Source organism: Oryx dammah, unplaced genomic scaffold (assembly GCF_014754425.2).
Source record: "Oryx dammah isolate SB20612 unplaced genomic scaffold, SCBI_Odam_1.1 HiC_scaffold_3, whole genome shotgun sequence".
Taxonomy (NCBI): Eukaryota; Metazoa; Chordata; class Mammalia; order Artiodactyla; family Bovidae; genus Oryx; species Oryx dammah.
The window spans coordinates 89,797,666-89,810,221 of NW_024070187.1; the positions used below are offsets into that span (position 1 = coordinate 89,797,666).

The 12,556-nt window shown below is 38.2% G+C and overlaps 1 protein-coding gene across 2 annotated transcripts in view; it reads right to left on the reverse strand.

The window, feature by feature from the left end:
• The window catches only part of SDAD1 (SDA1 domain containing 1), a 31,045-nt gene that overhangs the window by 15,191 nt on the left and 3,298 nt on the right, over positions 1–12,556 (reverse strand). Inside the window, exons 2-10 of one of the 2 annotated variants that reach the window (XM_040237096.1) lie at positions 11,257–11,361; positions 10,688–10,786; positions 8,170–8,280; positions 4,591–4,662; positions 4,402–4,502; positions 3,182–3,239; positions 2,557–2,631; positions 1,046–1,147; positions 420–489 (exon numbers count right to left, since the gene is read on the reverse strand). In XM_040237096.1, coding sequence (XP_040093030.1) covers positions 420–489; positions 1,046–1,147; positions 2,557–2,631; positions 3,182–3,239; positions 4,402–4,502; positions 4,591–4,662; positions 8,170–8,280; positions 10,688–10,786; positions 11,257–11,361 — 793 coding nt within the window. Of the gene's footprint in view, positions 1–419; positions 490–1,045; positions 1,148–2,556; positions 2,632–3,181; positions 3,240–4,401; positions 4,503–4,590; positions 4,663–8,169; positions 8,281–10,687; positions 10,860–11,256; positions 11,362–12,556 lie in introns of both variants that reach the window. The other variant, XM_040237097.1, reaches the window with a different exon arrangement.

A 12,556-nucleotide genomic window follows, 5' to 3' on the forward strand; every position in this document is an offset into this window, starting at 1 on the left:
TTCCATGTGCAATCTACTTTGAGAACTAGTTTTCTAGAAGGGGTTTCCCAAATTTTAGGTTTCCATCCACTGGTTTTAAAACAGAACAAAAAAACCCCCCAAAACAACAACAACAAAAAAACGGGAATAACAAGAGATTGTTAATTTTCATTTGGTCAGGTACAATGTCCTACTATTACTGCATTATGAATGACATGAATTGCGAAGAGGGCTGTTCCACCACATTTTTCTTATTTTGCTGTGGCCTGGGAATCACTGCTTTAGAACATAATTCTCTAGGCCACAACCAACAGGCAACAATTTAGCATTTATTGTCTGTTAAGTGCCAGGGGTTTTATATTCTCTGATAACCTGGAAGTTAGGAAGCTAAATAGGCAGAAAAAGCCAACAAGGAACTTGGGAGGTCATAATTATAGTACCTTGGGGATCATGAATCAAGTGAATAGCTGAAAAGTTAAACACCTCTGGTTTTTTCTTCTTTTTATGTTTCTGAAAGAAAGGGAGAGGAAAATATTTACATTCTGAATTACAGTGAAGAGGCCCTAGGCTGTTACCAAGTCTATCACACTATTTAAAAAGAAAAAAAAAAAAATCATTGTTCCAAAAACCTTTCTTTCAACTGAAAGAACTAAAGGTGCTTCAAGGCTTCTAAGAGTCAGCTTGGGAATATTTCAGCTATTAGCACCTGTGAGATTTATAAGGATTTGGAAATATAAACATTAAAAAACAAACTAGGGGCAAATTAATGACTTCAAATAATCACTACAAAATGTAAGATTTACTTCATTTATGTTCTCTTCTGAGAAGATATGATCAAAACAAATAAAAATGAATTTAATAAAATTAATTTATTCAAGTCACAGACTTTGCTAGAGCTGAGAACAATTATTCATCTAAAAAAAAATCAGGGCTTAAAAATTCATCACACATTTCTAAGTCTTTAACAAAAATGCTACTTTATTTCAAATGCCTAAAAGCTTTTACTAAAGACCACATATTCTATGTTTGAATGAGTCCCATCTCCTTTCCTAGGTATGCGTCTCACCGTGAGGACTTTCATAGCCTTTTCCAACTTCTTCTTGTTTTTGGAGCTTTTCTTCCCAGTGGCATACTGCACAAGCAGGTCTCTTGCTGTTGGTCCTTCATCCTGAAGAAAAAACTACTCTGTCAAACCATAAACAAGGAAAATCTGCATAAGAGCAGAAAATAACCCTTTCAGTCACTTTTTTGTGTTTGTACTCTTTGCATGAAGCTATTAAAAATAAACACTTTAAAAATTCAATAAAAATATTTGCCCATGTGCAGGAACAGGCACATATGAAGATTTCCACAACAGCACTAACTTGTTTTTCTACTTTGAGTTTTTATTGACATATAATATATAGACAGAAGGCAAGTATGTTTTTATTTGAAGGAAAAAAACAAACCTGGAGACAAGTCTTTATCAACAGGGAAATGCTTAATCCACACTACATTTATTTCATATTCTGAAACGTTATGTGGAGGTTAAAATACTGAGCTAGATCTATCTATACAAGTAGAAGACTATCCAAAGGCACTGATACATCTGTCACTCTATAAATATGTCATCACAAAGAAAACACGGTGCAAAATAAATTGTTTATATATATTTAAGAAACAGACTACACACATAAGACAATATGTATACATGTCCACATATATATACATGAGAAATGAAATGGTTAACTACGAAAACAGAGGTGAGAAAGAAATAGAAAGGATTGAGAAACTTTTATTTTATTGTATCTATAATATCTGAAATTTTTTACAGTAGGAATGTATTGGTCATGTGTTATTTAATAAAATAACAACAAAACAAATTACAAGATGTTGTATCATATTCCAGTATTATTACCAAAATGCAAAAATGAGAAGGGACATTTTTTTAGAATTTTTCATCTTAATAAAAGTATTTTTAACAAAGAAAATTTCATGACATCATAAATCTTGATTCTTCCTTTTAAAGATGCTATACCACCCAGGGCTTCCCAGGAGGCGCTAATGGTAAAGAACCTGCTCGCCAATGCAGGAGATATAAGAGATGCGAGTTGGATCCCTGGGTCGGGAAAATCCACTGAAGCCTCCTTCAGTGGCAACCCACTCCAGTATTCTTTCCTGGAGAATCCCATGGACAGAGGAGCCTGGAGGGCTATAGTCTTTAGGGTCACAGAGTCGGACATGACTGAAGAGACTTAGAACGCACACACACACATACAACTTCCTTTCTCCCCTCTATAAAACTTCCATGATGTTTAGCCTCAAAAATAAATTGGCAGTAATTTTTATTCTAGGTTTAAACAGTGAGATATAGGTATAGCTTTAGAAAGAACAAGATTGAATGAATCTAAGTTTTATTAGTTATTTAACCGATCTTACCGAGTGGGACAAAATCTAAATAGAACAAAATCTCAGCATGGCAGAACTCAATAAAGGATAAAGGTAGCATAGAAGTTTCTAACTTTAACAATCTACTCTGAGAACAATAATAAAATCTGATCAACTGTGAAGTTCAAAAGTATCTGTGGTTAAACTAACCTCAGAGTCTGAGTCACTGTCTTGTTTCTCCTCTTCATCTTTCCCAAGGAAGAATGTCAAAGCAGCAACTAATATCTAAAGACCAGTTCAGACAAAGTCAATTACTCATCCCAGCTTACAACAAAGAATAAATACTTCTGTCTATATTTTATACATGCATATGAACTAGGATCTGAAGGGGAAAAAAAAAAAGAAAAGAGTGATAGGATCTGGGCTCATCTTTCTTAGCCAGGCTCTACAGAGCTGTTATCCTTCAAGCAGCAAGTCAAGAACTTCTACATACCCCATAAGAAAAGTGATATTATAGCCCTTCTAACAGAAAGTCAAACATGCCCTTAAATTTCTTTCAGCTTTGTCTGAGCCCAATAAAAGAACAGTCAAGATTTATAGGGGAAAACATAAAATAAATGCTAAGGCTATTGTTTAATAGAGAGCATTTGAAAAACTATTAATTTTGTTTGACTGTTCTAGAGCACAGATAAACCAGGGCAGCAGCCTGAGCACTGTTTGGACAATGTGTCTGCACACCAGCACTTCCTTGCACACCCACTTCTCTCCTTCACCTTTCAGCTAGAGAAGCGACTACCTACCGATGGCGCCTTCACACAGCCCTGCAGGAGCTCACCTTGGTGACCTTAGAGAAACAGGCTGTTGTGATCACATTGACAGTTTTGGCATCGTTCCTGGGGGAAGACAGTTGAGTGTTTTAAAGTAAAATTTCATTCTATTGTACTTGAGAGCATAGACAATGGCACAAAATAAATAATACATACTTATGTTAAAATTTATAGTCTGTACTATTTCAAAAAGTCATGGGTTGCTAAAAAGCCAACTACAGGCGAACATTTCCAGACCAGTTGTGTGTCAGAAAGCTATGCAGACATTAAAAAGTGGCTTTTTGGAAGGATTTTAAATGACATATAAACCCTACTCAAGATAGATTGGGGGGAAAAATAAGAAAAACTACAATACAGCAAAATTCCAACCATATTTCAACATTCATATGAAAGAAAAGACAAGAGGAAATATCATATTAACTGTGATTATCTCCTTGTGACCCTATGGACCTTAGACCGCCAAGCTCCTCTGTCCATTGAATTTCCCAAGCAAGAATACTGGAATGGGTTGCCATTTCCTTTTCCAGGGGATCTTCCCAACCCAAGAATTGAACCGCGTCTTTGTCTCTGGCATTGGCAGGTGGGGGTTCTTTACTACTAGTGCCACATGGAAAGTATACAGGTGGTAGGACTACCAATAAATTAAAAAAAAAAAAAAAAAAAAACCCCAAAACCCAACTTTTCAGCTTTTCCACTGCAACAAACATCACTTTTATACTTTTTAAAAAAATTAGTGAATAAGAAAAGCAAGAGACATGAATTGGGGGCACTGTACCAACAAGCTGAAGTTTATAAAACATGATAATTTAAGTATAGAGGATAAACTGATTTGAAAATCTTCTCAGAGGCAGAGTAGGAAGAGCCCAGACTTCAGAGTTAAGACAGATCAGGGCTTGAATTTTAACTCTACCTTTTATGCACTACTACACTTAAGCGCATTGTGAAACTACAGGTCTCATTACCTATAAGATGGGAATAATCCCAGATAAGCTACATTACACTGTTCCGCAGATTGAACAGGGTAAGGCATAGTGCAGGTACTCAAGAAGTGGTAGCCAGTGTTATTATTAGTCATTTGGATTGCCTCTGTATTTTTACTTCCAACTTAATCTATATCAGTGATGTATTAAAGACCTCAAAATCAAAGAAATATATTTGTGTATATGTTCTGTGGTAATTACATATGTATAGAAGCCTATTTATCAAGAGATAAGTACATATATGTTACCAGATGTTTCTTCTGTAGAGTTCAATCATGACATCCAAAGATATTTTGGCTGCAGTTGCATTGCTATCTCTTAACATGGTATACATGAAATTCTGCAATACCTGAAGGAAAAGTGGAGAAAGAAGGCTTAATATACTGCGCAATACTGCAGTACAACGCTGCAAACATGGAAAACAAAAGGGTACTTACTATATTCACTTTATTGTTCTTATGTTTTGCATTTATATTCTTGATATCAGTCACAATATGAGTGTATAAAGTCTGTGGAAAAGAAACAAGAACATGCACATTAACTGACATTTCTAATCTCACTTTATTTGGAGAGAAATACAAATGTACAAGAGGATTTAGCTTACCCATTTTTCATTCTAACACAAAAGAGACCAAAAACAAACAAAACAAAGCAGCTAAAGGAAAGTTACCTTCAAAAGGTTAAATATAGAATTACATGACCAACAAATCCATTCTTGGTTAAATTCCCAAGAGATATGAAAATTTATTTCCAATGTTCACACAAATATTCATAGTAGCATTATTGCTAACAGCCAGAAAGTGAAAACTAAATGTTCATTAACTGATGAGTGAATAAACAGAAAGTGGTATAACCAGAGAATGAAACATTATTTGGCAACAAAAAGGAATGAGGTGCTGACACAAGCTACAACATGGAGGTACTTTGAACATGCTAAGTGAAAGAAGCCAGTCACAAAAAGCGCACATTATATGATTCCATGCAGAGTAGGCAAATCTATAAAGACCAAAAGTACATTGGTGGTTGCCTAGGGCTGGGATAGATGGGAAGATAGATGGGAGGATGGGAGTGGCTGCTAATGGGAATGAGGTTTAAGGAGGTTCAGTTCAGTTCAGTGGCTCAGTCGTGTCCGACTCTTTGCAACCCCATGAATTGCAGCACGCCAGCCCTCCCTGTCCATCACCAACTCCCGGAGTTCACTCAAACTCATGTCCATCACGTCGGTGATGCCATCCAGCCATCTCATCCTCTATCGTCCCCTTCTCCTCCTGCCCCCAATCCCTCCCAGCATCAGAGTCTTTTCCAATGAGTTAACTCTTCACATGAGGTGGCCAAAGTACTGGAGTTTCAGCTTTAGCATCATTCCTTCCAATGAACACCCAGGGCTGATCTCCTTTAGAATGGACTGGTTGGATCTCCTTGAAGTCCAAGGGACTCTCAAGAGTCTTTCTCCAACACCACAGTTCAAAAGCATCAATTCTTCGGCACTCAGCTTTCTTCACAGTCCAACTCTCACATCCATACATGACCACTGGAAAAACCATAGCCTTGACTAGACGGACCTTTGTTGGCAAAGTAATGTCTCTGCTTTTCAATATGCTATCTAGGTTGGTCATAACTTTTCTTCCAAGGAGTAAGCGTCTTTTAATTTCATGGCTGCGATCACCATCTGCAGTGATTTTGGAGCCCCCCAAAATAGTCTGACACTGTTTCCACTGTTTCCCCATCTATTTCCCATGAAGTGATGGGACCAGATGCCATGATCTTCATTTTCTGAATGTTGAACTTGAAGCCAACTTTTTCATTCTCCTCTTTCACTTTCATCAAGAGGCTTTTTAGTTCCTCTTCACTTTTCTGCCATAAAGGTGGTGTCATCTGCATATCTGAGGTTATTGATATTTCTCCTGGCAATCTTGATTCCAGCTTGTGCTTCATCTAGCCCAGCGTTTCTCATCATGTACTCTGCATAGAAAGTAAATTAGCAGGGTGACAATATCCAGCCTTGACGTACTCCTTTTCCTATTTGGAACCAGTCTGTTGTTCCATGTCCAGTTCTAACTGTTGCTTCCTGACCTACATATGATGTTCCAAAATTGACTGTGGTGATGGTTGTAAAACTGTGTGAATGTACTAAATACCAATGAATTGTACACTTTAAATGGATAAACTGTATGTGAATTATATACTTATCTCAATAAAATAGTTATTTTTTTTAAAACAGGAAAGTTACTCCCCTCAGTTCAGTTCAGTCGCTCAGTCGTGCCTGACTCTTTGTGACCCCACGAATCACAGGACGCCAGGCCTCCCTGTCCACCACCAACTCCCGGAGTTCACCCAAGCTCATGTCCATCGAGTCAGTGATGCCATCCAGCCATCTCATCCTCTGTCATCCCTTTTTCCTCCTGCCCCCAATCCCTCCCAGCTGCTGCTGCTGCTGCTAAGTCACTTTAGTTGTGTTCGACTCTGTGAGACCCCATAGACGGCAGCCCACCAGGCTCCCCCGTCCCTGGGATTCTCCAGGCAAGAACAGTGGAGTGGGTTGCCATTTCCTTCTCCAATGAAAAGTGAAAAGTGAAAAGTCAAAGTGAAGTTGCTCAGTCTTCGTGACCCCATGGACTGCAGCCTACCAGGCTCCTCCGTCCATAGGATTTTCCAGGCAAGAGTATTGGAGTGGGGTGCCATTGCCTTCTCCGTCCCTCCCAGCATCAGGGTCTTTTCCAATGAGTTAACTCTTCACATGAGGTGGCCAAAGTACTGGAGTTTCAGCTTTAGCATCATTCCTTCCAATGAACACCCAGGGCTGATCTCCTTTAGAATGGACTGGTTGGATCTCCTTGCAGTCCAAGGGACTCTCAAGAGTCTTCTCCAACACCACACTTCAAAAGCATCAATTCTTCGGCACTCAGCTTTCTTCACAGTCCAACTCTCACATCCATACATGACCACTGGAAACACCATAGCCTTGACTAGATGGACCTTTGTTGGCAAAGTAATGTCTCTGCTTTTCAATATGCTATCTAGGTTGGTCATAACTTTCCTTCCAAGGAGTAAGCGTCTTTTAATTTCATGGCTGCGATCACCATCTGCTGTGATTTTGGAGCACAAAAAAATAAAATTACTCCCCTAAACGCATGTAAATATTGGTACCCAAAATATGGACCACTTTTATTCCACAAGTTAGATCAAGAAGTGAGGTGAGGTGAAGTCGCTCAGTCGTGTCCGACTCTTTGCAATCCCGTGGACTAGCGCCTACCAGGCTCCTCTGTCCATGGGATTCTCCAGGCAAGAATACTGGAGTGGGTTGCCATTTCCTTCTCCAGAGGATCTTCCTGACCCAGGGATCGAACCCAGGTCTCCCGCATTGGAGGCAGATGCTTTAACCTCTGAGCCACCAGGGAAGATCAAGAAGTATAATTGCTAAAATCAAATGAATACAGTCTCTTAACACCTTGAAAAAAAATTTAAGTTGATGAATGTAAATGTTAGTTTCTGTTTCTGAAAATTCTTTCACAAACCTTCAGCTCCTGGTCTTACTGATATATAAAGTCACCAGCAAACATAAAGTCACAGGGAAATATAAATAACAAAAAAGGTCAGTTTTAGCTGGTGAGTACCATGCAGTGGAAAAGGGACTGGGTTCTAGAGCTAGGCTGCCTGGCTTTAAGCTCCTGCAGGAGCTGTGCAACACTGGGCAAGTTACTCTCTCTCTCTCTGTGCCTCAAATTTTTCATCTGTGAAATAATAACAATAATAAGCCCCATCTCATAGCACTTTGTGAGTAAAAAAATATGTAAAATGCTCTGAAAATGGTAACTCAGCAAAAAGTAAACAATGAATATTAGCTATTACCACTATATTGCCCTGTACACAATGCTCAATCTTTTCCTATTAAAATTATTTCTTAGCTGTTTCCAATGATATAAAGCCTCAAGAATTCAAGAGACTTCAAACTCTAAGTTTTATGTCACTGCAAGGAAAAATGACACATGGGGGTAGGGAGTGGTTTTGTTCTTTACCTTTCGCAGAAGCTTATCATGGCAACGTAGAAGTTCAAAGAAGAGTTCCAGCAAACCTGATGGATTGATGAGATTCTTATTTCTCAGCAAGATCAAAGCTTTGCAAAATGTCTCAGGAAAGAAAAAAAAACATACTATAAGACAATGATAAAGATGACAAAATGGAGGAGGAACATCTCCAAACTGCTTAATATCTTCTACTAATGAGGTGTTATTCCAGGCATTGAAACAGAACAGAAAGTCTCTGCCCTTGTGGATCTTATGCTGGGGGTGAAGCAGAAGAGGGGACAGACAAGCAAGTAAGCATATAAACAGGTGAACCTCAGGAAGGAAATAAAACAGGCAGGTATAATTACTACATAGTGACTGAGGGAGGGCTCCTTTACATAGGAGGTCAAGGAAGTATCAACATAAAATGCTAGTGATCAGTGAATCCAAGCCATAAGAAAGGTGGGTAACAATTACGTAACACTAAACTGGAATAATCAATCTGAAATTGTGACTTTACAAGGCATTTTTTTTTTGAAGTAACGTTAGCAGTAAGAACGGCCCAATGGCAGTTGCAGCACTCTCACCACCAACTTCCATGAGTACCCTTAACCCTCTGAATTTTGGCCTCTAATACAATTCTCCATTAGATGGAACAAGTGATCCTTGGCGAATAGTTGATTTCAAGTCTTGGGGCAGACAAAACAGTAAGAAAGGATTTGGAACTATTTCTGCCAGAATGCAAGGATGCTTTCAAACACATCATGGGCATTGTTAAAAGGACTGGCCAGGTTGCGACCATTTGAACTTAAATAATAAGTACCTATGATGTCAAAGACAGAGAAATATAAATTTTATTAAATACGTAAATGTTATTTAAAAATAACAATAAATAAATAATAAACCATGATTTTATTAAATAAGTAAATGTTAATATACATGAGTATTTTGTTTCTTCCACTAAAAAACACAGTCGTTTATACCTATATAAGCAGGAAAGAGTGAACAAAAATTTGGGAATGATTCAAAAAGTCCTGGAAAAATAGCAAATAGGCTAGGAAGAAAAAGTCCAGGAGTTGAAAAGGATTGGTGGTTATCACTACAGCTAATTAAAAACAGGATTCACCACTGTGTTCTAATGATTCCTTTAAAGAAGAATGCTAATTATACTGATTCAATCCCTTGTTTCCTAGCAATTTCCTAATTATTTTTAAAAACCTACTAATCATCATAAAACACTACGAAGAAATAATACACGCATTTATTTAATAATGCCTGCAGATCAATTTGGTTGGATACTGTTAGCACACAAAACAAAGAAAACCTAATTACTTGGAAGACAGTAAGTCTCTACACTCAAAATCTGTATGGCCCACAAGGACTTGAAAAATCCATGACATGAGTAGAAGTCTTCCATAATGGTTCAAGTCTGAAGCTTCTCAGGCTTTGCTGAGATGGTATTCTTTTTCTTTGGGGCCTAACCAAATTAAGATAATCCTGGAGAAGTATAAGAACAGAATTACAGAAAGCCTGGGAAAGTGAAAGAATAAGAAACAAAGTTGAATCTACAGACTTAGCATTTTTATAAGCTTTGGTAAAGGATATTAGTATGTTTTGTGACCATAATTTTTGTGTAAGTTCTACCAGCTGTAAAGATGTTTGAAAAGTTGATGTATGATATTTAAATAATGCCTCTGACTGGGTTCCCTAGCATCAGAGTGCAATTCATTACAGAGGTTTGTCTAGTGTGTGCTCTTTTCTAGAAGGGAAGGAAAGAAAGCAGGAAAAGGCAGAGAAAAGCTGGGCAAGGATGTATCCGTGGCTGGAGACAAGCTTTAGTTTGATTACAGAGAAGCCCTGGAGTTGGATCCACCCTGTGGGAAGGGTTGGACTTTTGAACCTCTGGGTTAGTCAGACACCACCTATGGGCTGGAAGGGCCACCCCTCAGAGGCTAGGGCTCCTATTTAGCTGAAGACAGTGCTCTAGAGAAAGGGCAGCTGAGCATCTTTACACCTGACATTCTCTGCAGGTGGGAGCACTGGCCAGGTAAAAGGGACCCAATGCCAGTCACCCAGGTAACAGTGTTTAAAAATGCACAAACTGGCTACTTAATGGATAAATGTCTCAATTCAGCTTTATAAAAACTGTAAGTTGTAATTAGGGTTCTTCATGCATATAAGATTTGAATGACTAAGAGGAATCACCTACTCAAAATGGGGAAAAGAACATCCTGGCAGGGTTAGCAGGCTGGCAGAACAGAGAGATCAGAGGGGAGTGCAGCAGAAAGGGAGATGAGGTCCGAAACACAGGTAGGAAGCAGATCATGAAAGGATTTACAGGCTAAGTTAGTAAGTTTCAGTTGTTTTCTATGCAAATGAGAAGCACAGAAGAATTTTAATGAACGGGTGACACACTGATCAATGGTTTAGAAAGATGTTTAGATGACAGACGGTTGTCATTTAAATATCCATACATATTATACACACACATAACCACAGCACAATTTATCAACCCAAGTACTGGTCCTACCATTCGGAGATCTGGATCCAAGACAGTGTGGTTGTAGGACAGAAGATCTTTCAGCTCTTGAGGAAAGTTACTTAAATGTTCTGGATAACAGTGACTAATCTGTAACAAAGCAAAGGCTCTTCTGAAGTTTTCCTTTCTCTCCTATAATTCATATGCACAGATTAAGGATGTTCTGCAAAAGGAGAGTAAAAGGCTGTTTCATAGAATTAGATGCTCTAAGTCATCTCTTTCTCTTCTACACACTAATCTCTCTGACTCCTTTCATATTTCTTCTAGTCTTAGTAAATTATATGACATGACTCAGAGTCTGCTTTTATGATGAATTTGAAGAAAAATAGTTTGAAAGCTTTTTTTGCTCTGGTTGGTCCTGTGAAAAGTTCTAGTGAAATCCTCCAACTTAACATAGGAGAAAAATAAAATTTGCAAACAGGGAAAGTAAAAAAAAATTTTTTTTAATTAGGCTTCCACTTACAAATGGATGAGATTGTGTGTAAGTGAGAAAATATTCTGCAAGCTGTGTGTAACAACTGGTCTGTGATTTACTCCCCACCCCTGAAAAAAAAACTTACCTGAGCCATAAACATCACCAGCTCTGCCAGTTCTTTTCTGGGTTTATTTGGTTGTAATTTGAAAATCTCCACATTGGATTTGTAGTGATTATACTGCTGTAGAAACTGTAAAAAAATAAAATTTAAATTGGTCACCTTCTATTACAAGACTTTCTCAGTACAGAATAAAAAAGTTACTTAGAAATCTTTGATAGTGGCATTGAGAAAAAGATGTAGTAAAGGTATGTAAAAACACTGTTTCCCTTTATCAGTATTCTTCAAAATGAGTTTTGAAAAATCTGTGCACATCACAGGTAATTTAAAGACCCTTTCCCTTTCCATTAGAAACCTAGGTATAAAGGTACGAAGAACAGTGACACAAGAGTCAAAGACTCAGATCTGGCTCTAATTCCTGCAAAAATATATGAACCAGAAAATGGGCAATAAATGTAAGAATTACACCTCAAGTACACAAAGCTCTCCAGTCAAAATTTCCTTCTTCCTTTAAATAATAATTATGATTTTACCCTGGAGTTCTAGATAAGATGTGTTAACAGGCAAAAGCAATAGACACACAGAAATAATACTTATGTGCCAAACTCATCATGTACATTACTTCATTTAATTGTGTTTAATCCTAATAACAAACCAATAATCTAATGCTGGAACTCCCGAACTGTCAGTTCTCTGCCCTACACCCGCTTTTCATGCCTAGGTCATGGCTTCAAACTATGTGTGTTTCTGTGAGATAGAGAGAGGGAGAGAATGGAGAAGAGGGGCAAGGGAAGCGGAGAGGAGAGAGAGGGACACTTAGAAACAGAATGAATATTTCTTTATATTACCACCCCTGACTGCTTCAGTGAACTCCAAATTCACGGATCCAATTGCCAGTTGAGCTGTCTAACAGACATCTTAAACTTAGCTTGGCCAAAAAACAAGACCCCTGATTTCCCTCCAAAACTGCTAGGCCTCCAGTTTTCTCCAAGAGTAGGAATCAAAGAGGGAGACCTGCAGTCCCTACGTGCTTCAGTTAACACCCTACTTCTCTTGACTCCACAATGCCACTGACAAGTGAAGAGAGGGCCCCATTACTCAGAGTGCTCCTGGCAAGATCCTTATCCCACTTCTTCCCCTAGATGACTAGAAAATAATTTAATTAAAAAGGTATTTTTATCTGTATAGCTCACTACCATAGTCCCAGTACCTAGTACACAATAGGTACCAAATAGTATTTGTCAAATACTCAGACACAGAAATAAAAACACCTGAATCATTCTTCCTTCCTTTTTCCTTATCCCCCATGTCCACTCCACCTGGAAGT